Genomic DNA, 23196 nt, shown 5'->3' on the forward strand with positions numbered 1-23196 from the left:
CTGCCACTGCCCGGGAGGGGCACCGCAGCACCGGGATGGGCTGCCGGGCTGGCCCTGCTGTGCCCGGTGCAGCGGCCATGGGGCAGCCCCATGGCCGGTGCCTCTCCAGGCCTCAGCAGCTGCCGCCGGCGGCGTCCCACTCGTGCACCAGGACACGGCACTGGTGCCAGCGTACGTCGTGGCCCCGGGGCCTCCCAGCTGCCAGCCCCTGCTCCTCTCCCCGCCTGCCGCCCGGCCGCAGCCTGCAGCGCCCCTCGCCCGGCGCTGCCCCACGGCCTGAGGCGCTCTGCCCATGGGAGCGCCAGTAAAGCGGGGCAATGGCGTGGGGACCACAGCCATGTCACCACGGTGGCACAACGCTGAGGCAGGGGCTGAGGCAGGGGCTGAGCATGGCAGTGGCATGGGGACGAGCGTGGCCGAGGCACCGGGAGGAGCGTGACCGCCGTGTGGGGAGCAGCACCGCTGCAGCAGCAGGATGCGTGCGGCCATTGCACTGGGGCCAGCATGGCTGTGGCACTGGGGCAACTGGGGCTGTGGCACCGACATAACCGCGGCCATGACACTGTGGCGCCAGAAGGACTGTGACTGCAGTACGGGGGAGAGCGCGGCCGCGGCACCGAGAGCAGCGCTGCGGGCGGAGGGGCGGGCCGGCCCCAACCGCCCTCAGCCGCCCTCAGCCGCCCTCAGCCGGCGCCGTGGCCGTTGGGCGCGCGCAGGAGCGGCGCGCGCCCGGCGCCGCGCGCCCCGCCCCCGGCGGACTACGCGTCCCGGCATGCCGCGCGCGGGCGGGAGGGGCTGCTTCCGCCCAGCGCCCGCCGCGCGCCGCCGCCGCGTCCGCAGCCGCCGTCGCCGCCACCGCGCCCGCAGCCGCCCGCCCGCCGCGCCCCGCGGCCCGGCCCCGCGCCCGCCATGTCGGCCCAGGCCCAGATGCGGGCCCTGCTGGACCAGCTCATGGGCACGGCCCGGGACGGTGAGTAGGGGCGGGCGGGGCCTGCAGGAAACGCCGCGGCCTGGCAGCCGCCGCAGCCGCGCGGGGCCCGGCCTGGCCCGGCCGCCGCCTCCGGTCCGGACCTGCCGCGCGATCGGCCTCCGCCCGCCCGCGCCGCCTCCTCAGGCCGCGCCGCCGCGCCGGGCGGCCCCGGGCCTCGGCCTGGCCTGGCCTGGCCTGGCCTCGCCAGCGGAGCGGAGCGGCCGCTCGGGGCGGGCCGCGGCGGCCGGCGGAGCGGCCGCGGGCCTCGGGGCGGCCCAGCGAGCTCGGCAGGCGGTAGCGTAGGGGTAGGCCCGCCCGGCGGAGCGGCCCGTCCCGGCCCTGGCCCTAGAGAGAGCCCGGCGGGGCCCAGCCCCGGGAGGCGCCGCGAGGGCAGCCCGCCGGGCCGGGCCGAGCCCCGGCCGCCGCGGAGAGGTTTCGCGCCCGTAACCTCGCAGGGAAGCTCTGTGCCTAGCCGACACCGAGCGTGCAGGAGCGTGTAGGTAGGTGTGCCTCTCGGAGCCAGCCGTGGTAGTTGTTGCCCAAGCAGAGAAATGTTACAGCCTGCGCAAAATATATTCCTGCTCCGGTTTGTATCTTCTTTCTGCGGCTTGCTGAATACTTAAATTCACTTTGGCACATTAGCAGGGCTGTTCAGGTACTTTGCACTTTGTTTCGTAAGTGAATAAGTGCTTTTCTTTCTTTGTGTATTGAGTTGCTTTTGAATTGCTTCCCATATTTTTATTTCATACAAACTGAACAATTGTGGCCCCTCTATTTTATTTATAAAGGTTCAGTGTATCTTTGCCTGCCTACATCAATCTGCAAGGGAGTTGCAGAAAAGCCTCATGTTCATCGAGCCGTGAGTCACAACCAATTTTTAAAGCTGTTATAACAAAAAAAAAAAGTGTTTGCTTTTTTTTTCACAAGTAACTTTAAAAGTGTAGCTTAGAAAGAAAAAAAAAAAACCATTTTCAGTAGACACAACATTATTCCTGGATGCTTGCAAATCCTAAACTATATTCATACGTTAGTATTACACATACCTGTGTCATATACACAGATTAGCTTTAAAATTGTCACATACCATTGCCACTTTGCCTTTACTTTTATGTATCATTCCCCTGACTTCCTTACTGCAGGTGTGGGCAAGAAAGCTTTTCCTTTAAAACTTTTCAACAGTGGGCATAAAATTCTGCAGCTGAGGTCTTGAAGAATGCAGATGGGTATAGTATATGTTGGAGCTCGCAGTGTGTATTGACTAACTTTGTTTCTTTTTTTTTTCTTTTTCCTTTTTTTTTTTTTTTTTGCTTTTCTGATATTGTCTTGTTTAAGTGGCTCCTGAGTGTAAATTGTCTTCCGAGGGTGGGAAGTGGGTGGGAAGTACGCTTCATGTTCCAGGCCAAGACCTACATGATTCATCTTTGCACGGCCTTGGAAAGCACGCTGCGTATTTGGTTTTCAAACCAAATGGACCGATGTCTTAATTATCAGATCAGCAAATAGCAGTTGCCTGTAAAGTGTCAAGCGCAGCCCTGTTTTGCGATTCATGGCCCTCTGATAGCATGGGTTTCAATATCTCCTGCCCCCTTCGTCACATTAAAAAAGTGAAGAAAATAAAAGTTTTGGCTATGAGCCAGACTGTCTCCTTTTTTCTCTTCTGGCTGTGCTGTCTCTTTATATGGATGACAGGCTGTGGACGCTGTTTGGCTCGCCAACACTGTGTTTAACATGGTGTACTGGATGAATAAATGCTAAAATAGTATTTGTTGCCAATTATAAATGTTCCAGAATATCCTGTTGCCCTCTAAGCTTTTTCGAGTTATCTCGGGGAGCAGGAACACCAAGTATTTTAATCTGCATATTGAGGTGAAATGATCATACCAACATCTTAGTACTCTTACCAGTATTCTAATATCTCCTTATTTAAAACCACAACTGAATTTCAGGAGATGAAACCAGACAAAGGGTGAAGTTCACAGATGATCGTGTTTGCAAGAGCCACCTTCTGGATTGCTGTCCTCATGATATCCTGGCAGGAACAGTAAGTATATTCTTTGTAATAAGGAGTTATTGTATGACAGAAGCTGGTAAAACACTTCAGCACAAATCCATGCATCATAGGTAACTTCTAAGAGATGCCACTTGGGAGAGATTAAACTTTCCACGCTTTAGGAACAGGCAGAAATGTAACTTCAGTTTCTGTGACCTGTGTATGAAACCAATGTAGTTGGGAGTTCCCAGAGTTATCTTGAAACATTCTTCTCTCACAGTCCCTTGTGAAGTTGCAGGACTATTTCTCTTTTGTCAGTTTGAGGTGTTTTGGGCCTGCACCTTGTCTTGAGGAGGTCACGAGATCATAGCTTCTTCTGGCTCCCTGCTCTCCTGGGCTTTCTAGTTCACCATGACATCTTCAGGTTAGCAAGGTTTTTCTCACTGGCTGGAATAATCCTTAACCCTCACAGCTTTTCAGTCTCCTTTTAGAGCATGTGGTGTTCTCCCGACGGAACTGCCTCAGCAGCAGCTTTTTCGTTGTTACCGCTTATCTGCAGGAAGCATTGGAGTGCCGATGGCAGGTTGCAGCTCAGGCTGACTTTGTCTTTAGAATTAGCTGGGCTGAGCAGTAGGTCACTCTGCCTGACTGGTTAAAAACAGTTGCGTCTCCCTGCTTCCTTAGCTGCTGCCGCCCTCTGGGGAAAGAGCTAGCTAATTTTCAGAAATTTGGCTTAAATGCTCTCTGTGTGAGCAGAAGGTGACACGGGCTTTTAAAAATGATCTTGTGGATTAAGTATCTTATTTAGGCGCCTCAGATGAAAGATCTAGTCTGACTTTCAAAAGAATAGGTTGCACATCTTTTTTAATTGTTGCAGTGTTGCATAATTGCAGGATGGAGATGAATGTGGATACTTGAAATCCATCTTTAGCCTCACTCTTTGACACTAAATACTGTGGTATTTTACACTGTCCATCCATTTAACCAAATTATTTAAAGATGCCATAGTTATTTATAGCCCTTCCTTTTGTTATTTCAAGAGCTGGATTTGACATAATGGGTTACCAGCAAAGGGAAGGGATGGCAGTTTTTCTTTAGATTGTATCACTGCTAGAGCAAGACCGTATGGCAGTGCTAGTAGAAGGAGCTTTAGCAAAAGCTACCTTGGCTCTGAGCACTCAAACTTCAGCTTCTGAATGGTTATTTTTCCAGAGTAAGATTGGTTGAATACCAGCCTGTATATTTTTAAACTGTCATAAGGGATGTAGGGCAGAAATTTGGAGCTTAGATGTATTTTCCAGAAATCCCTATATCAGCTTCCATATCACCTTACTTACTTACACTTCAGAGTTTTAAAGCTGCTTAAATCACCTCTGCCTCCTCTGCGCAGGTCATCATGTAGGTTAGGGTGTGTTTTTTTTTTTTTTTTACAGCAGCTTTTCAGCCTGCACTTTCAAATGAAATTTGGGCCCTGCCTTCTTCCTCTTCTGGCATGTTTCCAGGGAGAAGGTAGAAGCTGAGTTGAAGGGGTTATATTTAGTGGTGAGTGGGGCCATTGGCTCTAGCATCAAAGCACAGAGAAAATGTAAGGTGTTCAGATGTGTTTGAAGTCTCCTGGGTCAGGTAGAAGCCCACTGAGACAGCTGTTTCTCTTACTTCTGTTGTCACTTGTCTGCAGTGAGTTGTCTCTCTGCTCTCAGCATGGAGTTTGCTCTCAGAATTCTCACGCAGGAGCAGGAGGGAAGACTGCTTCTGTGTAAGGGAGCTTTTGGATCTCTTAAATGATCACGCGCCCTTGGAGTGGCCGTGGAGCTCTGCGCTGCTATCAGCTTGTTCCTGGGGACAAGAAAATGTGCTGGTGCCACAGATCTGCATTGAAAGAACATGTGATTTCTGGAATGGAATCAGCATTTCAGCTGTCAGTGGTACTGGCACAGAATGAAACTTAATTGGAATACTCAAACTTTCTCTATGAACTCAGACAGTTTTACTAGCAACTTAGTCTCTATTAACAGAGACTGAGATAAGCGGCCTCAACTGGATGGCATAGCATCCACCTCTGGATGTGTATCGAAGAAATCACGACCTTGGATCTTTATGGAAACTTCAAGAGGTACTCCAAGCCTTCTGGTAATTGTCGTGATTCATCCTTCCCCCTGTCGGTACTGTTAGTGCTGCATCCTTCATGTATGCAGATGCTCCTAAGCAGTGGGAGGCTGACTGGAGAAGAGCAGGAAGCTGGATCCTGGGAGTAGCTGTGTTCAGTGAAATGTGATGGAGTCCCGTTCACTGACCTTCAGATGCAGAGTATGAGAAGGAGCCCAGACTTTAAATGAAGTTCTGGGGTACTCCTGAGAGCTGCAGGAGGCATGTTGATGTTTGCTTCAAGTAGGTGGGCTGAGGTGTCTGGTCGCAAGAGCTGGAATTTTAGTTTGGCTTGCTCTTATGTTTTTTTTTGTTTGTTTTTGGCCCCAGAAATAAAGCATTGTGGCAAAATTCTGAATTAGAGGAGCAATAAGGTGTCCATTCTGCATGTTTTCAGATGCTGTTAAAGAGGTGGAATTTTTAACTTTTTTTTGGACTTAATGGAAAACTGTTTTACTGTGGGAGGAACAATCTCCTAGACATCTGATCAGCTCTGCTGACTCAGGGACTGTTTGCTGTGATTGCTCCTCGGTTTGTTTCCAGACTCTGGTGGTGAGCTAGCAACATTAATATTCCCAGGTGAAGATATTCTATTTAGCTCTTGTTGTCTGTCTAAACTTGTTGCTAAATAAGCTACAGTGGTTCTCTTGTTGGCTCCATGGGAAAGGTGGAAAATTCTGGAAGAACATGAGTTAGTGTTTAGTACATCCATGTGCTGTTATCTGGGGACTCCTTATCTGTATTAAGTTAGCTCTAGAACAGACGGTGGGCATATTTGTGTCAGTGGAAGGACTGGAGCACGTTCAGATGTGGCATCAGCTGGTAATCCTCTCAAATTTGTTGGCTCCACTAATGAGCGGACAGATGAGTCTAAAAGCTGTTTAGGTAGAATATTACTGGGAAATTGCATGCAAGGAATTAATTACTGTATCTGCTACTGGAAGATGTCAGTGAGCTGAAATCTGAAGAATTGTTTCATGGGAATCTGTGCTTTCCGTCTTTATTTGGGCAAAATTCTGCAGCGCTGTTTACTTTTGAAGAGTGTTCCTCATGGAAAAAGATCTGGTGAGTTAGCAGTTTAGCAGAAAAGTTCCTAAGACTTGGATACTCAGAACTTAGACTGCTCAGCAATTATGAGCTAGACTAATTATTAGTGGATATCTAAGTGATTAAACCTTGTGTGCATGTGTGTGAGGGGGTTAAATCTTTGTTCAGGCTCTTCTGGTACCTATCTGGTAACCTATAACGATGTCATGAACCAGGCATGGGCATTGACTAGGGTAAGTCATGATCATCTCTTAGCTGGAAAGCATAAGTATGCGATGATAGGTCTTCCTGAGGCAAGAGGATCCTTTGAAAACGGAAGGGCTGGTGCTCTTACCTGGAGTTAGCAATACCTGTGAAAATCTGCACGCGCCTAGATCATCCCAAAGACCTTGGAAGAAGACTTGAGGTTTGTATGCTGACAGAGCCTGGATATCCTCCCCAGAGGAAGAGGTTGGGAGATTGGCTGCCTTTTAACAGAGCAAGGAGAGGAATATGGAGCATGCTGGATTCTTCTGAAGTTTTGGGTTGGAGCTCCTTACCTCTCTGAAATGAGGCTAATGCTTCAGCTTGCAAGAATGTTTCAGAGAAGAATGTTTACAATCTCTGGCAGCTTCACAAAATGTCATCCTTTCTCCCTGTACTGGAAAGGAGTCTCACTTAGAATGACCATAAAAATAAGATTTAAATCACATCGTGCTCTAATGTTGTGGAAAGTTGTTTTTGTGGTGAAATGACAGTAGCCTTCTAGCATCCTTTGAAGAGGCTTGCCTGAAGATGAACACTAACCTCTGAAAACACCGTAACGTTTTTTTTGTAGGCATTAAATTTCCACTATTATAAGAGCTCAAACAGGACTATCCTTGAATGCAGCGTCTGTTTCTATAGCCTGCTGCCTGAGGCCTCCGGCTTTTGGTAAATCTGAGCAAAATGAGGAAGAATAAATAGTGGCAAGTCATTCTGAATTGTTTTTTTGTTTGAAAAAGAAAAGTTAATAACACAGGTAACTACTTAAAACACAAGCATTGCTTGGTGGAGCTTGATTTAGTTGCTTTGCGTCTTACTAACCACTTCCGTTGCTGTTGTGTGAGTGTGCTGCTTCATGTGAGTGTGCCTGGCACCCCCAGCTCTGGCTTGGGACGTTTTGCAGGGGTTGTGGGTTGATCCTGATTCAGCTGTGTTTAGCTTTCACTGTAGTCCCCTCTGTAGTGTGTTGTCATCTGTGGTGCTGTGTTCAGTTTTGGGCTCTTTGGGACTGGGGGTGGCAGGGAGAGAAGAGGATGACTGGCTGGGGTGTTATTTCATGTGATGCCATGTGCATTGTCATTCTTCCAGCTTGCTGTGGCTCACATTTAGGCCTGGTGTTATTTTGGCTTTCAAAATGTTAGGTTCTTTTTCTATTTAAGGAATAAGAGAAGTGCTCTGTGTTAAATATTGATAATGCAGAAATGCAATTTCCATGTTTTAAGAACATAATTAAATTCATTTCTTTTGGCTATTAACTACTAGGTTGGGGAAAAAAACAACAAATTTAAATAGCGTTCACTGCAATGGGAGAACAGGTCAGGGCTTTCTGGCAAAGGAGATGCTCTCAAGAAGTCTCTTCTATCTAGAAGAGAGACCTGTGGGTTTATGTGTAGCAATTAGCTTTGCTGGGCTGGTGAGGTTTTAAAATCCCCAGCTGCAGCTGAATATGGGAAGGGGCTGATAGTAGGGTTTGACTGTTTGAGTCTGCTGTTGCTGCTCATGGAGTTGTGCTTTTCTTCTGGCTGTGCTCCTTTTTCCCTTAAGTCTGTTTTCCTCTTGATGGTAATCATTCCCTCTGTATTTTGTGATTTGTCTGGTATCTTTCACTATTTTACCCAGGCTCTTCCTGACACAGATGTGCTTTTCTATGTGAGCTTTACATTTTGGGTACAAAGCTCTATGTTTTGCTGGTACTGTAGCTCCATCATGTGAGGTGTTTGGTGTTGGTGCCCGCTGAAGGAGTTCCTGCTGCAGTATGCTGTGTCCTCCCAGCTCTTTGTGAGGCCATGTTGTGAGCTAGAGCAGAAGTGGGACTGGGCTTAAAGTAGTTGGGATGTTTTAGTGTTGCTCCAGAAACATGTAGAAGGTGCTTCTAGCGAGCATGTCCTTCTGGCTACTTCTGTTACTGACAGGTTGAAAGGAAGCTCTTCTTCCTAAAGAGCCTTTATTTTGAAGTGATAGAACTGGCAAGAGTTTAATATCTGGGCTTGTTGCTATAATGGGAGGCTCTTGCATTGATTTTTCTTTATTTTTCAACAGCGTATGGACCTGGGAGAGTGTACAAAGATTCATGACTTGGCATTGCGAGCAGATTATGAGATTGCAAGTAAAGAGAGAGACCTGTTTTTTGAGCTGGACGTAAGTTTGGAGAAATTTTACTCTTGTGGAAACTGCCTCTTGAAGTTATTTGGCTGAGCAGCAAAACTCGATGGGCATTTCAGCTAAACAGATGACCTGTTATCTGACAAGACTGTGTGGCCCCTTCCCAAATGCTGGCTGGGCGCTGACTTTAAAGTGTAAAAGTAATTATGGTCCTTGCAACCCCATTAGTCCAGGTGGCTCTGAGGATCCGCCAGCGTTCCTTGCGTCCCATACCTACTGCTCTGTAACAGGCCACTGTAATCTGGTGGCCTGTCCCAGAAAGAGATATAACATTAAAGGCCTCCCGCTCTGTTGTTTCACTTTTACCAGATTTGGCTTTCTATGATGGAACAAATTAAGTGGAAGAACAATTCTATCTTCCCTTTTTATGTTATTCCAGTGCTTCTGTCTTTGCACCTGTAGTTCATGCTGTGGAGTTCCAGTGCAAAGTAGTCTTTATGTGAGCAGCCTACAGCATGTCAGAGTAAAGGATCAGGTTCTGAACAGATGACAAGCAAATTTTACTTTTTCTACGAAGTGTCACGTACTTTTGTTAAAACATCCCTTCGTTAGGTTGTTTGTACATTGTACAGGGATTGCATCAGGGAGATGTCAAAGTTAGATCCTGGCACTGGGAGCACCTTTCATCACTATTCTTTGTTTTAAAAATGCAGGCTATGGATCACCTGGAATCCTTCATTGCAGAGTGTGATAGGAGAACAGAACTAGCTAAGAAACGCCTGGCTGAGACACAGGAAGAGATTAGTGCTGAAGTGTCTGCAAAGGTATTGTCCTCTCGTTAAATATTTGTCCTGAAAGCCTGGGCAAGAGCACTGGCTCTGTGTCGTCTCTGAAGCTGCTGATATTGGAGAGTTAGGCTCCAGGGAGACTGTGAATTCCAGCCATAGTCCTGTAATGCTACTTCAGCCATCTTTGTGATAAACTTATTGGTACAGAGAGGGGAGACATAATGGGGTAAGACATGAACTCTAAAATAGGTTGTTTTAGCATGGCTATAACGTGCATAGGTTTTTTTCTCCCCTATTCAATGTTAGTGTAATAGCTTAGAGTAGTAAATCCACCCCATGAATAGCTTAGAGTAGTAAATCCACCCCATGATTCTTGTCTTTTCCTTGGTGCGTGCACATGGAGTTCCCTTGTCTCGAGCTTACAGGGCAGCTTCCGTCACTAGGCCAATATAAAACGTTTATGAAGCTGGTTCTGCATAGTCTCTTCTGTCCTGTAAGCCAGGAATGTGCCACGCTGCCTGCAATAGAACTGATGATGTCCGGTCTGTGTCCAGTTTCTCCCTTTGCTACGTATCTCCAACTGCCTTGTCTGTACTTGGCCCACCGGTCCCTTTTTCTTGGGACCCATTTGACTGTTGGAGATTCCTAGTCAGCTTCCAACAACTGCTCTTGTTAAACAACTTTATTTAAAAAAAAGAAAAAAAAGTTGTCCTGCAAGCTTTCGGAAGTTTTTGTTTTGTTTAAAGCAAACTATTCTCTTTAGGCGGAGAAAGTACATGAGCTGAATGAAGACATTGGAAAACTCCTAGCTAAAGCTGAACAGCTGGGAGCTGAAGGAAATGTTGATGAGTCTCAAAAGATCCTGATGGAAGTGGAGAAGGTCCGAGCCAAAAAGAAAGAGGCGGAGGTATGGCTTTGATCCTCCTATGACTTGTAATAGCTGACTGAACTAGACTAGTGCGTGACAAACGGCTGGGCAGTTCCTACTGCTTTTCTTTCACCAGCGCTTCCCTTTTTCAGTTTCATCAATGTGCTGGCAAGCAGTTGGCAGTGGAATGTGATAGACAAAGAAAAGCTTTTAGAAGCCTTTATCTACTGAAGAGTACTGACTGTGGAGTTTCTTCCTCTGAATTTTATGATTACTAGTCACTTGCAGGGACAGACTGTCAGGCTAGCTGCACTCCTGAAGCATTTTGTGTGGCACCTCCTTTATCTTGAGGATGCTTTTCTGATCTCTGGAAGCAGCAGGACAATTCCTTGTAGGTGTTTCCTGGAGGGTTGTGACTATGTAAGGGGCTGTTCCTGACAATTGGCTGTTTTTTGTCCCTTCAGGAAGAATACCGAAATTCAATGCCTGCGTCCAGTTTCCAACAGCAGAAGCTGCGTGTATGTGAAGTCTGTTCTGCATATCTTGGTCTCCATGACAACGACAGGCGTCTTGCTGATCACTTTGGAGGCAAATTACACTTGGGCTTCATTCAGATTCGTGAGAAACTGGATCAGCTGAGGGTAATTCTGGCTGTTTTAAACCTTCTCCTTGTAGTCTTGAAGACATTCAACACTTTTAAGTTCATACAGAATTCTTTGCAGACTGCCTGTATAAGACCAAGAAACTTCTGCTCCAATTTCAGAATCCCTGAAACTTCAAATGGAGCTTTGCCTAACCTCATCTTGGGTTCTGTTCTGTAATTTCTGTGCAACCGAAATTATACTGTTAGAATTGGTCAAACCAGACTACTGCTGTGATTTCCGCCTTAAATACAAGTAACTACAAATGCTCTTTCTCATTGTTTTGGGTTGAAATTTGTCACTGTGTTGGGTTTTTTGACTACAGAAAAGCCCTTTGAGAAATGCTTTAAGTGAAGAGGCTCATAGTGCTGTCAGTGAAGAAGTCTTGAGTAGGGGAAGTGTTGAGAAGAATTTTTTTGGAACACTTTGTAAGGAAATTGTGATACTGGCCTTGCTCGTGAACAGGGAGCTTTTGTCTGCTTCAGTGAGGGTTGTGATTCCTGTGCCTTGTCCATTAGGCGGTATGTTGAGGTCAGCGCCTCAACGCATTGGTGGCACAAAGCTGGAGCGCTGTTTTATTGTATGTTGTGTGTACTTGTGGTGAGACAGTCCCTCGCCTCAAACTTACAGGCTAGTCTCAGAGAGCACAAGCACTCAAAGCAGAGCTGGGAGTGATACTTCCTGCACTGATGTATGTTAGTGAAGTTTTGAGCGAAATGAGAACCTTGACAGAGATTTTTGGCTAGCAAATAAAATGCAGTGAAATAGTTCTTTGTCTTAGTACCTGAATAGTCTCCTTGCAGATCTCTGACCTGTTACTGTATGGCTGAAACATGATGTGAACTTTTTCCTAGAAAACAGTGGCAGAAAAGCAAGAGAAAAGAAACCAGGATCGTTTGAGGCGGAGAGAAGAGAGAGAACGAGAGGAGAGAATGGGAAGGCGGTAAGTGAAAGCTGATAACTGGTTTGTGAATTTGGCTTTGAAGTGGCCTGATTTCTTGTATCTGAATGCCAGGGGAAAGCAGCATCTGTTGCAGTGTGTGTGTTTGGATCAACTTTTGGGCCTGCTCTGGAGGCTGTTTGAGCACCTTAATGTGTAATAAAAAAATGAAAACAAATGCACAAAACCCCTACCTTAGAATGACTGTGTTTGTGGTGTTAGCCTCCATTGTGTATCTGAAAGATGGGAGTCATCTTTGTAAGGCTGTGGCAGTCGGGAGAGGTCCCTCAGGACTGGAAGAAAGCAAATGTCACTCCAATCTTCAAAGAGGGCCAGAAGGAGGACCCAGGGAACCACAGGCCGGTGAGTCTCACCTCGATCCCTCGGAAGGTTATGGAGCAGCTAATCCTAGATACCATTTCCAGGCACATGAAGGACAAGAATGTGATCAGGAATAGTCAGCATGGATTCTCAAAGGGCAAATCATGCTTAAACAACCTGATGGCCTTCTATGATGGAATGACTGGCTGGGTAGATAAGGGGAGAGCAGTGGATATTGTCTACCTTGACTTCAGTAAGGCTTTTGACACTGTCTCCCCGTAACATCCTCAAAGGCAAACTGAGGAAGTATGGGCTAGTGAGCGGACAGTGAGGTGGACTGAAAACTGGCTGAATGGCAGAGCTCAGAGGGTTGTGATCAGTGGTGCAAAGTCTAGTTGGAGGCCGTTAACTAGTGGTGTACCCCAGGGGTCAACAGTGGGTCCACTCCTGTTCAGCTTATTCATCAGTGACCCGGAGGAAGGGACAGAGCGCACCTTCAGCAAGTTTGCTGATGCTACAAAACTGGAGGAGTGGCTGATGCACCAGAGGGCTGTGCTGCCATTTGGAGGGACCTCGACAGGCTGGAGAGATGGGCAGAGAGGAACCTCATGAAGTTCAGTAAAGGGAAGAGCAGAGTCCTGCACCTGGGGAGGAATAACCCCATGCACCAGGACAGGCTGGGGGCTGACCTGCTGGAAGGCAGTTCTGCAGAGAAGGAGCTGGGGATCCTGGTGGACACCAAGTTGGCCATGAGCCAGCGATGCGCCTTTGTGGCCAAGAAGGCCAATGGTATCCTGGGCCGCATTAGGCAGAGCGTTGCCAGCAGGTTGAGGGAGATGATCCTTCCTCTCTGCTCGGCCCTGGTGAGGCCATACCTGGAGTGCTGCATAGAGTTCTTGGCAAGAACGTCTCTCATGAGAAAAGGCTGAAAGAGCTGGGTTTATTTAGCTCAGAGAAGAGAAGGCTGAGGAGGGATCTTACCGATGGGTATACGTACCTGAAGGGGAGGTATTAAAGAAGACTGAGCCAGACTCCTTTCAGTGGTGCCCAGCGACAGGACGAGAGGCAACAGGCACAAACTGAAACACAGGAAGCTCCATCTGAACATAAGGAAAAGCTTGTTTCCTGTGAGGGTGACCGAGCACTGGAACAGGTTGCCCAGAGAGGTTGTGGAGTCTCCATCCTTGGACATATTCCAAAACCGTCTGGACAGGGTCCTGGGCAACCTGCTGTAGGTGACCCTGCTTGAGCAAGGGGGCTGGACTAGATGATCTCTAAAGGTCCCTTCCAACCTCAACCGTTCTGTGATTCTGTGAGTTCCTAGCAGTCTTCCGGCCTATATTGGTCTAGTCCCCTTTATGCCTTCACCCAGTGCATCTGAGTGGGAAAGTTCAGGATGAGTGCTAGCTCTGCTCAAAAGGCACTGGTCATGAAAAAAATTTCCTGGTCAAAGATGATAGCAAAATGGAGCTAGTCTCTGAGCAGAAAATGCAGGCTATGATTCTTGCTCAGAAACTTTTCTATGTTAACAGTGACGTACTGTTGGAACAACTTTCGTAAGTGCTTTCCAGGACATCCTTATGATGTTCTGCTTTGAGGGGTCCTAATGATTGGCTGCTTTTTGTGGCTATTACCTTAAGTGTCACCTTTTGCTCATATGTGTATAATCCTTAAATAGTGGGAGTGGCTGCAGTGTCGGTATTCAGATGACAAGCTCTTCTACCTCTTGCCAGCTGAACTGGAAAAACCTTTGCTGTCTTTACTTTGAACAGGAATCTTGTGTGTAAACAGTTCAGTTAAACATGAGCCTGATGTGAGGAAGGTGGTTATTTGCTAAGGGTAGGTAGAGGAAGTGGTGGAGTAGGAATGCCGCTCTCATTGTCACAGCATTCCCCAGTCCTACCCCAAGTGTTTCTACTCAAAATCTTGTACTTTTGCATCAAAAAAAAAAATTGCTGCCTGTGGAGAGCACTTTCTGACCCTTAGTCTTACTGAAGACGTTTTCCAACCATCCGTGTCTGAGGCATATGAGATACAAAACTGCAGTATGCTCTACGATGGTGCTGACTTCTGGAAATGCTAGCAAACAAGTACCAGAATCAAAGAAGCTTGGTTTTCTGCAGTCTGTGGCTTGGTGATTTTGGCATCTATGAAGGTGTAAGCCCCAAATTGTTATGCTTTCTCTGATGTGGGCGTTCTATATGGATTCTTTCTCCATGTGGATTACCCAAGGTTGTATAAAGTGTCAGTTCGTGCTGCAGCTTTTTTCTCAACTGCAGCATTTTCTGTAGAATGTCTCATTTTTCTGGCCTTGGCAGCAATGTAGTTGTATTTGGGACCTGCAGAATGTGGAACTGGCTGATGAGTGCAGGAATTAATTGAAAGGGACTGATGTATTGTTGTCATATTTGTAAATCTGACTTGCTATGGAGAGGAAGGTGAAATGAAACAAGAAGCATCTTCCAATGCAGCTGCTTCATGGCAGACTCTTTCTGAGGCATAGCGTGACCACTTCTAACTTGGACTTAGTATGTCTGTCTCCTGGAGCTCATTTCTGTGTGAAACTCGCCAAACCCAGCAGAGTTGCCTTCAGGAAGAGTGCTCTGGATCTCTTACTTGGTCTGTGTCTCCCCAGAATGCTTGCTGCTTTCCTCCTGTGGCATACATTTTTTTGAAAATCTCAATTCCTAAGAGTTAAGGAGCCACTTGCAGTGTTCACAGGTAGCCCACACATGGATGTATCTGCTAAGGGTGTTTGAAGACCAGTTTTGAATATCCAGTGCTTTAAATATGAAAGGTTTTAAGCATTGCATTGCGTTGTCCTAAAGGGCGAGTTCTTGCTGGTTTCGCATGTCGCCAGCCTTTGACCTGGCTCCATGTGGAGCCATCTGTATACTCTTCTGTTCTGGCTGCTTTGTAACAGGTTTTTTCTTTTTTGTTTGTGTTTTGGGTTTGGGGGTGGGTGGGGGGTTAGTACCTGGAGTACTATACAGAAGAGGTCACCTAAGGTCTCATTTTGGAGGGGAAACTGATTCAGGGAAAGAAAATAGTTTTCCCAATGGACCCTTTATACCAGAACTGGGGCTAGAACCTAGATTTCTCAGTTCCCACCCTCTGCTGCGGGTGCTGTGCAGCACTGCTTACGGGATGTTTTTCCATCAAAAACTGATCAGTAGATTCTTCCAGCTCTTAAACTGCCTCTCTTAAGCACAACTTGATACTTGAAGGAACCAAGGTATGCTTCCTTCATACCTGTTTTTGTGATATTTTCATATGCGGCATCTTCACTGTGTTATCGTGTAAGAGAAAGAGTATCACTTTGAGAAGACTTTGGTGGTTTATAAGCACTGTGACAGGATGGAAACCTGTAGATTTGCTTATGAAACTCTCTAGCTCTCAAAACTTAATTAATATGTCAAATAAGATGCAACTCCCAAGTAGGAATTGATTGTGAACTGTGTTGTCACCCATAGTGGTAAGTTAAGATGGGTCCTCTGTCCTGCATTGTTTGGTGTTGCTGGTGACTGCTGGCTCCCCAGTGATCTTTGAGACTGAAAATCTGTGGAGCAGTGATGTGCTTGGAAGTCCGAATTGGTGTGTTTGCCTCTTGAGTACACCAGCAAACAAGACGAGGTGGAGCTGCCAAAGGGATTTCCTTTGCAGTAAGTTGGATGACAGCATGGGTTATGAAAGTCAACGTAAGCCTCTGTGAAAGCCTCTGTGATGCAGGGACAAAAGAGAAAAATATGCTCAGCCTTTGAGCTTGCAGGACAGCAGTCTTGTACTGTGTCCTGCTGTATACTGACTTGGGCCAGTAAGGAAGGTGCTGGTTTTTTGGATACTTTCTGAGTTTGGAAGTCCAGCACTATTGAGTGACTATCAGGAGTTTATTGTGCATCCTCCTGCACAGATCGGAGTCACGGAAGGCCGACCAGGCTTTTCAGGGAATGTTAAATGGCTTCATGTGGATGTGCCCCCCAGTGGTTCAGAATAAAGTGATCAGGAATAGAAGAACATTGAGCACTTGGAGTAACTGCAGTCACCAATACAGATTCAGCTGCCTGCGAGGCGTCTACGGGAGATCCGGTTGCGCTCTCAGGTTCTGTTACATGAAAAGGTGCATGGCTATTGCCTTGCTCTCTTGGTTTATCAGCTCTGCCTTCACGTGGTCTTGTTGTGTGTTGCCTCAGCCTACGGTTCATTCACCTGACTCCAAGTGTATGGTTCATTTGCTTGGCTCCAAGTTCAGCTCTATCTTGTTTACAATCCTGTAAGCTGAATTCCTTTATGGATGTTTGTTTTCCTTTCTGTAATATAGAATAACCCCATTTCCTTGTGAAGGAATGTCAGTGCACAGTGATTCTCTTACTCTTGTCTTATCCAGGTATGGTTTTAAAAGGATATGATTAAAATAGATGGTTTTCTATTGTGCTTTTTTTATTATTTAATTTTGTCTGTGCATCACTCAGCTGCATCTCTAGTTACACCCACAGAGCTCTTTTTGCATCCCCTGTGAGTCTGTCTGCAGTGAGGAGATCAGAGCAGTTAAGAGCGTGGATCTCAAACTCACTAAACGGAGAGACTGGCCACTTTTCAATTAAACCAGAAAGACCGTTCAGACTGGGCGTGAAGTTTGGAGGTGTGTTTCTGCTAAAAGTATGCTGGCTTTGAAATGCCTCTAGAGAAAAAAAAAAGGTGTATCTTCCACATGCAGTGACATTTTAAGTGGTACTGAGTAATGGTGCTTTAGAAGTTGAAAGAGTTGTGACTTTGTTATTTACAGACTATTTACAGAAGCTAATGTTTCTGTGAATGGAATTAAAAGCGCCATACCAGAGCTCTGAAGCAATGGAAACTAGAGAGAGTATGGTGGGACCTCAGTGCATTATGAGACCCACTTCTAAAGTTGCTTTCTAAGCCTGGGATGAAAGATTTTCAGTGCATCTCTTAGTTCTTCTCTTGTTTCTGTGTTCCCGCTTTTTTTTCTAGCTCATCTTTCCCAAAGAGAGAAAAATAGTGGAAACCTCCATGTAATGCCTACTAAATGCCTACATGAGAAAAGTGAGAAAGTACTGTATTTTTCTTAAACCTTTCTTTACATATAACTACCTTGAAGGAAGGAAAATCAGAAAATTGGCAACTGTCCAGCTCATCTTTCTGGCTGTAGTGTGGCACTCTCCCTTGAAAATGTTAGAGTTGATCTTAAACTGCAGGGGGTAAAAAGTGCATGTTGAATGTGCACAGTAAAATTTGAGGTTGGAAAGGTGCGTAGTTGGGTTGTGTTATCAGAGACTGGATTGGTTTGTGGACCTCTTCTGACAGGAAACTCTGCATGGAATTGAGAAATTGTTCCCCCAACAAGCTCTGTAGAAACTAGTGCTTGCTTTTACAAAGTTCTTTGTTTTTGATTAAAAAAAAAAAAAAATCAAGCTAACAATGCTTTAAAGTTTTTATGGCAAGCTTTTTTTATCTGACATGTTACTTTGGGTATTGTGGCATTTCTGTGAGAAGCTGCTAGGGTGAATGGATTATCTTATTGAAAAAACACCAGCTTTATCATGCCCTCTCTCACTCGAACACTCCTTTTTAGGTCTGGATCAAGAAATAGAGATCGTCGAAGGTGAGTGTGCACTTCTCCCGCAGTTATCCCAAATGCCTATTTGTGTTTCTGTCTAGTTACAGGAGCTTTTCATGGGTCTCATAATGCAGCTCATTCAGTACCCCACTCTCTTTGTCATCCTCTCTGAAAGAAATGGGAGGTGCCACTTGGGCACTTCATGGTGCTGTGCTACTTCTAACGTCCCTAGCAGGGCTAGAAAGACCTGCTGCTGGCCAGCCCAGTCAGGACAGGGGCAGGAGTGCTGTGTGCCCCCGAGTGTGAACCAAAGAACGTGCCTGGTGCATTTTATAATAAGTGTAAATCTCAGATTTAATGTCTGAGATATATCTATTGCATATATAATGTCTCAGATATAAAAATACAGAGATTTAAAATTGAAACCTCCCACATCTCTGTGAAGAGCTTGCCTTATTGGTAATATCGATATTCTCTATGTGAAAGTGTACTTGGAAACGTTTCTCTCTGCTGTCTTCCAAGTACATTGGCATCCTTTGTTTTCTTTTTAGAACAGGTTGAAACAAATGAGCTTCTAAAATGCAGTACTTGACGGGGAGACTCTTTTTTTGCAGACTGCCATGCAGGTTATGGCAATTTTGTGTGCCATTTATTTTGGCTTGGCTTCTTCTACTTATGCAGCCTCACTTGGACTGAAACACAGCTGGTAGCTGCACTCTAGACATTGCTGTGTGCTCACATTAATGGTGAGAGCTTTTTAGTAAGCTTCTCAGCAGCTTGAATTTACCTGCCGGCATTTTGTTGGTAGGATGAGGCCCAAGAGGGGGTGTGTTCATCCTGTGGGTGATCCGTTTTCTGTGTTGACAGAGATGTGACTGTGGGGTGAGTGCTGATGCCCTGGATGTGTGTTACGCTGGAACGTCTGAGAGGCGTGCTCAGGTTTGCAGATCTGATGTGCTGGCATATCTCCTGTGTCTGAGATGGTCTCTGTCCTCTTCAGATCGCGGTCTCGGGAGAGGAGGCGGAGGCGCTCGAGATCAGCTTCCCGTGAAAGGCGGAAGTCTCGTTCCAGGTCCCGAGAGCGACACAGACGCCACCGGAGCCGTTCCCGCAGCCACAGCAGAGGTCACCGACGGGGATCCAGAGACAGGAGCTCAAAACACAAGTACGCATGCTTTTCACACAGTGCTTCTGAAAAGGGGAGTCCTTGACGATACAGTGAGCCTCCTCTGATCGCTTAGCGTGAGCAGGAATATGGCCAGTTTCTGAAGCTAGGAGCTGTAGTGGCCCCAGTACCAACTCCCGAGGCAAAGCAGTATTCCCCAGTGGCTGTCTGTAGACAGCCTCGATGAGAGCAGTAGGGCAGTAACCATACAGTGGGGTCCCAGCCCAAGAGGAGAGTCTAGGAGGTCAAACTGTTGTCCTCTGAATCGCAGTGCTGAACCTTGAGAAGCCACTGGTTTATTTTCTTGTAGAAGCAGCAGCACAAAGGCCCGCTTGTGCTAACTCAGCCTCCACAGGTCCGTATAAGCCAAGTGACTGGGAGGTGCTTTGGACATTACGTTCCTATGGTTATCTTCTGCTTCCCAGCTGCTTTCTCTCAGCACTGGGGAGTGTACTGGCATGGGGAAGGGAGTGCAGTTGGGAACTGGAGGGAGTCTTCTGTTACGGTAAGATGAAGGCTGGTCAGGAGACAGACAGTTCTCTAGAAATGTCCGTTTAGGGGAGGGGAAAAAGCTGAAAGGAGGAGGTGGCATGTCATTCCCCTGTCCCTGAGGTCCCATGTTACACAAGTGCTCTGGTCTGAAGAAGGGCGTGAAGTCTCTTCTGAAACTCAGCAAAACTGCCTCTGTGTTGGAGGAAGGATGGAGCAAGTATATGTATGAGTATTAGCAAACTTGAAAGGAATCATTGTGCTTCCTTACAGCCCTCCTAAGCCCAGGAACAAGTATATCACCAGGTGTTTGCTGAAGATAGATCTAGTATTCTTTTTAATGCCCTTAGTTAACAGGAGAGTGCTTTAGCACTGTCTCACCTTACTAGACACCACCACTCTACTACAGTGCTGAAAACAAACCTACTGTTGTTGGTGGACTGTCTTGTGCCCCTTCTAGCTAAGGGGTAAGAACAGATTTTAAAGATACTTGATGAAGGGGAGGGGAATAATGGTCTGCAAAAAAAGAGTCTGTTAACAGTTGGGGGGAGTGTATGAATACTGTTGATTCTCCGATGGCTGAGATACTAAAGTCCTTTTTTAAATCTGTCTTGAACATGAAAAATAAAGAAAAGAAGTTTGGACAATTAGGAAGTGAGGAAGACCCTGTAATAACTATTACTAAAGAGCAGGTAAGGGAATACTTCGAAAACCTTGAACACATTCAAATCAGCCCATTGAGATTGTAGGGGGATTGGCTAGCCGACATACTGTCACAGAATTACTGAGAACTGGGGAGAGATGAAGAGCAGTTTTAAAAAAAAAGAGAGAAAAAAGTGAACAAACAGAAAAACCCAATCTCCTGAAACAGTGTAGCTTCTGTTTTCACTTAGGGAATTAATGAACTTCACATTATTGTCCTGCTGGTCTGATGTCTAGCTTTTAGAAGGAAATGGAGTGACTGTTGTGGGATCTGTAGATCTCAGCATAGGAGAATTGTGGGCAACAGGAATTGTGGGATTGGGAAAAGAGTTAATCAGGTCAGATTCATGTTGTCTTCAGGTTAAATGACACAAAAGTAATGAAAATGAAATAGCTGATGTGATACAGAGGGCTGTAAGGTTTTAATAAGTCATGTATGCAATATTTCAAAACTTTAAAATCAACATGAATGAAAGCTGGAGCCTTTAAGGTACCTGCCAGGTCCCTTTTGGTAACTGCAAAGAAAAATCTTGTGTGCTGAGTTCTAGGATAAAATATGCTGGCTGCACAGGGTCTCTCAAGACTTCTGCCTAGTTCTGAAGGGGTTAGAGCTGTTAAGTGATGATAAAAGGCCAACACCTTTTGAAGGCTGCCAGATGATAAGCTGGTTTTGAACAGCTGGCATGGATCATACAGAAAACTGCCTTTTAAGATTGGACATAATAAGGAGCCCTCTGATTAATTCTGTGTGGGCTGACTCAGTGAAGCACTAATGAAAATCTGTAACTATCCTTTGCATAGGCTGTGAAATGATTTGCCCCTGGTTTGGCTTCTGAATGTAAAGATCATCCTGTCTTTGCACAGAGGATGCTGCCAAATGTTACTCTCGTCAAGACGCAGAGTAACAAAAGTCCAGGACTGAGCAAGCATTGGAATCCAAAGAGTATAGGTGGTTTGAAAGCAGTTCTTGAGCGGAAAGCCGCTGGCTCAGACGTAACCAAAGAACACTCTAAAAGACACAAATGGGAGCTGAATGATAGACCAGGAAGAAATTGCAGGCACTCTATTATGGCCCAGTAAACTAATAAGGGGCCCCAGGGAGCACCTCAGAAAGGGTCTGTGGAAGCAGCTATGAAAGGATCACTCTAAGGAGAGAGTGACAAAGACTGCGCAACGCTCTCAGCACTGCAAAACTTGGAGATCTGTTACATAAAGCTTGTAGAGGGACCAGCATTTCTATCCCAGGTGATACTACTCCTGCTATGACAGCACCTAGGAACATTTCCTTAAGATTATGTCACAGCCCTGTTAGGAAAGGTTTTGCTATTTTATGCATATTTGCACATTTTTAGTTGCGAAGCTTATAGTGATGGTATAATTTGTACTTCAGATCCTCTAGAGATCGATCTTCAAGAGAAAAGTCCCGAGACAGAGAGAGGAAAGAGAAGAGCTCTTCTGAGAGACGGCACGAGAGCACAAATGGCAAATCTCGTTCCAAGAGATCAGAAGAGAGAGAAGCTGGCGAGATCTGAACTCAAATGATCTGTGTTGCACTGTAAATAGTCTGATAAACATTCTACACAAAGCCTAAATTTCCCATTTATATTTACTGAATACAACTCATCTTTTGTAGTTTTGAATTTTTATTGTTTGGCAGATAGCTGTGAGTTTGTAGAGACACAGTTACGTACTGTTTAACAGGATTTTGTTTTAGTAGGAATAAATAAATCTGACGGATCGTTTTCAATACAGGCCAGTGGTTCACACACTGTTTGTCATGACCCAATGAATGCGGCAGTTAGTTAATGCTGTGGTTGGAAACCTAACCTGCTGTAATGTTTGTAACACTTATGCCCTTTCCAGAACATCTCCGTGACCCTTCGCACAGTTGGAGTTTGAGAGCATCAGTAGCACTGGTTCTAACTTGATTTGTTTTTTTCTCTTCTGTTTGTACATGTTAAAAGGAATTCAGATTTTTTTTTAAGTGCTTAGCAACCTCATTTTATGTCTGCAGCATTTGTGTATTGCCTCACTAGTCCAGCTAAGTGAAGACAGACAAAATTTGGCCCAGTATCCCCATTTCAGAAGACATTGTTTATCTTTTGTAAGGATGACCAAATCATTTGGGGCACGTTTCTGAGATATGCTCAAGTCTCTTCCTAGCACCTTTACAGGTGCCTGGTTTAAAAAGCCTGTGCTCAGATGAAAAGCTGGGGTTGATTTCTTGTATGGAGGAGTACAGCAACAACTAGTCTGTCTATCTACTGTGTGCTCCACGGTCGGAAAATAACTTCCTAGGTGGGGTTTTCCGTCTCGCAAAGAAGTGTTGGTGTACGTGTTTAAGGGCCAGTCAGGCAGAAACTGGTCGAGGGGCAGAGGTGACCTTTTACTGCAGACGGAGCAGACTTCTGCTTCTGGAGGGCAGGGCAGTGTGAGGAGCGCGGCTGCCCAGGACGGCACTGCGTGCGCAGGTGTTGGTGTGTGCCACTTCTCTTGCTGATGCTTGCAGCTGGCAGGCAGAGAGCCAGCTGCGCAGTAACAACTGTGGGAAGGATTGCATATTGTAACTAGCTTCTTTGTAACTAGATTTATTTTAAGATAGGGGAGGAAGGTGTTCTTGCTGTGCCAGTCGCAGTGGTAACCCCGAGGATCAATCTTTTGTGAGAATTGTCGTGTAACTGAAGCACTTAGCGTGTGCCGAGCTGTGAGCTGGCGGGGCGCAGACCCAGCCGCTGCTGCGTGGCCTTGCTCTGCCGGCCTGTCCGCTAACGCAGGGAGGCAGGTATCTGAAATGAGGGCAGGTATCTGAAATGAGGGCAGGTAACTCCTGACGCTTCCGCGTGGCGGGAGCGCGGTGTCTGTAAATACCGGCGCGGCAGCGTGCGGGGCTGGGGTTCCCCCGCGTTCCTCTCTCGGAGGCTCTGAGAACCTGCGTAACTCCTTTGGTTTTAATTCTGTTTTTCTCCCGGCCGTGCCAGCGCTGTCCTCGATGTGTTTGTTAGTCTTAGGTGCATGTTTAGCGGTTCCCTTTCCGTTTTTACAACTACTCCTGCTTTTTAAGTAGCGTTTTGTAACGCCCCCGGGCGGCGGCGGGCGCGGGCTCGGGGCGGCGGCGCTCCGCGGGGCGCCCCGCCCCCCTCTGCTGTTCCCGCGCGCTCTGATCGCATTAAAGATCTGTGTTGTGGCTCGCACTGCGGCTCTGCCTTGTT

General features: G+C 46.5%; 1 protein-coding gene across 5 annotated transcripts; it reads left to right on the forward strand.

Moving 5' to 3' along the window:
• The first annotated feature begins 764 nt into the window (after positions 1-764).
• On the forward strand, positions 765-23178 carry LUC7L (LUC7 like). 5 transcript variants are annotated; one of them, XM_064520570.1, is made up of 11 exons: positions 765-970; positions 1759-1829; positions 2917-3011; positions 8436-8534; positions 9212-9322; positions 10050-10193; positions 10619-10795; positions 11650-11738; positions 17647-17676; positions 18632-18796; positions 21378-23178. In XM_064520570.1, the coding sequence occupies exons 4-11, from the start codon at positions 8439-8441 to the stop codon at positions 21517-21519; spliced, it is 954 nt and encodes a 317-aa protein (XP_064376640.1). In that variant the 5' UTR covers positions 765-970; positions 1759-1829; positions 2917-3011; positions 8436-8438; the 3' UTR covers positions 21520-23178. The 5 variants fall into 5 exon arrangements, with proteins under 5 accessions (XP_064376640.1, XP_064376638.1, XP_064376636.1 ...); XM_064520568.1 differs by lacking the exon at positions 1759-1829 and adding an exon at positions 19916-19977 and having other exon boundaries at positions 812-970; positions 21378-21615; XM_064520566.1 differs by lacking the exon at positions 1759-1829 and having other exon boundaries at positions 813-970.
• Positions 23179-23196: the final 18 nt, after the last annotated feature.

The sequence above is a fragment of the Dromaius novaehollandiae genome, chromosome 14, assembly GCF_036370855.1.
Source record: "Dromaius novaehollandiae isolate bDroNov1 chromosome 14, bDroNov1.hap1, whole genome shotgun sequence".
NCBI classification, from domain to species: domain Eukaryota; kingdom Metazoa; phylum Chordata; class Aves; order Casuariiformes; family Dromaiidae; genus Dromaius; species Dromaius novaehollandiae.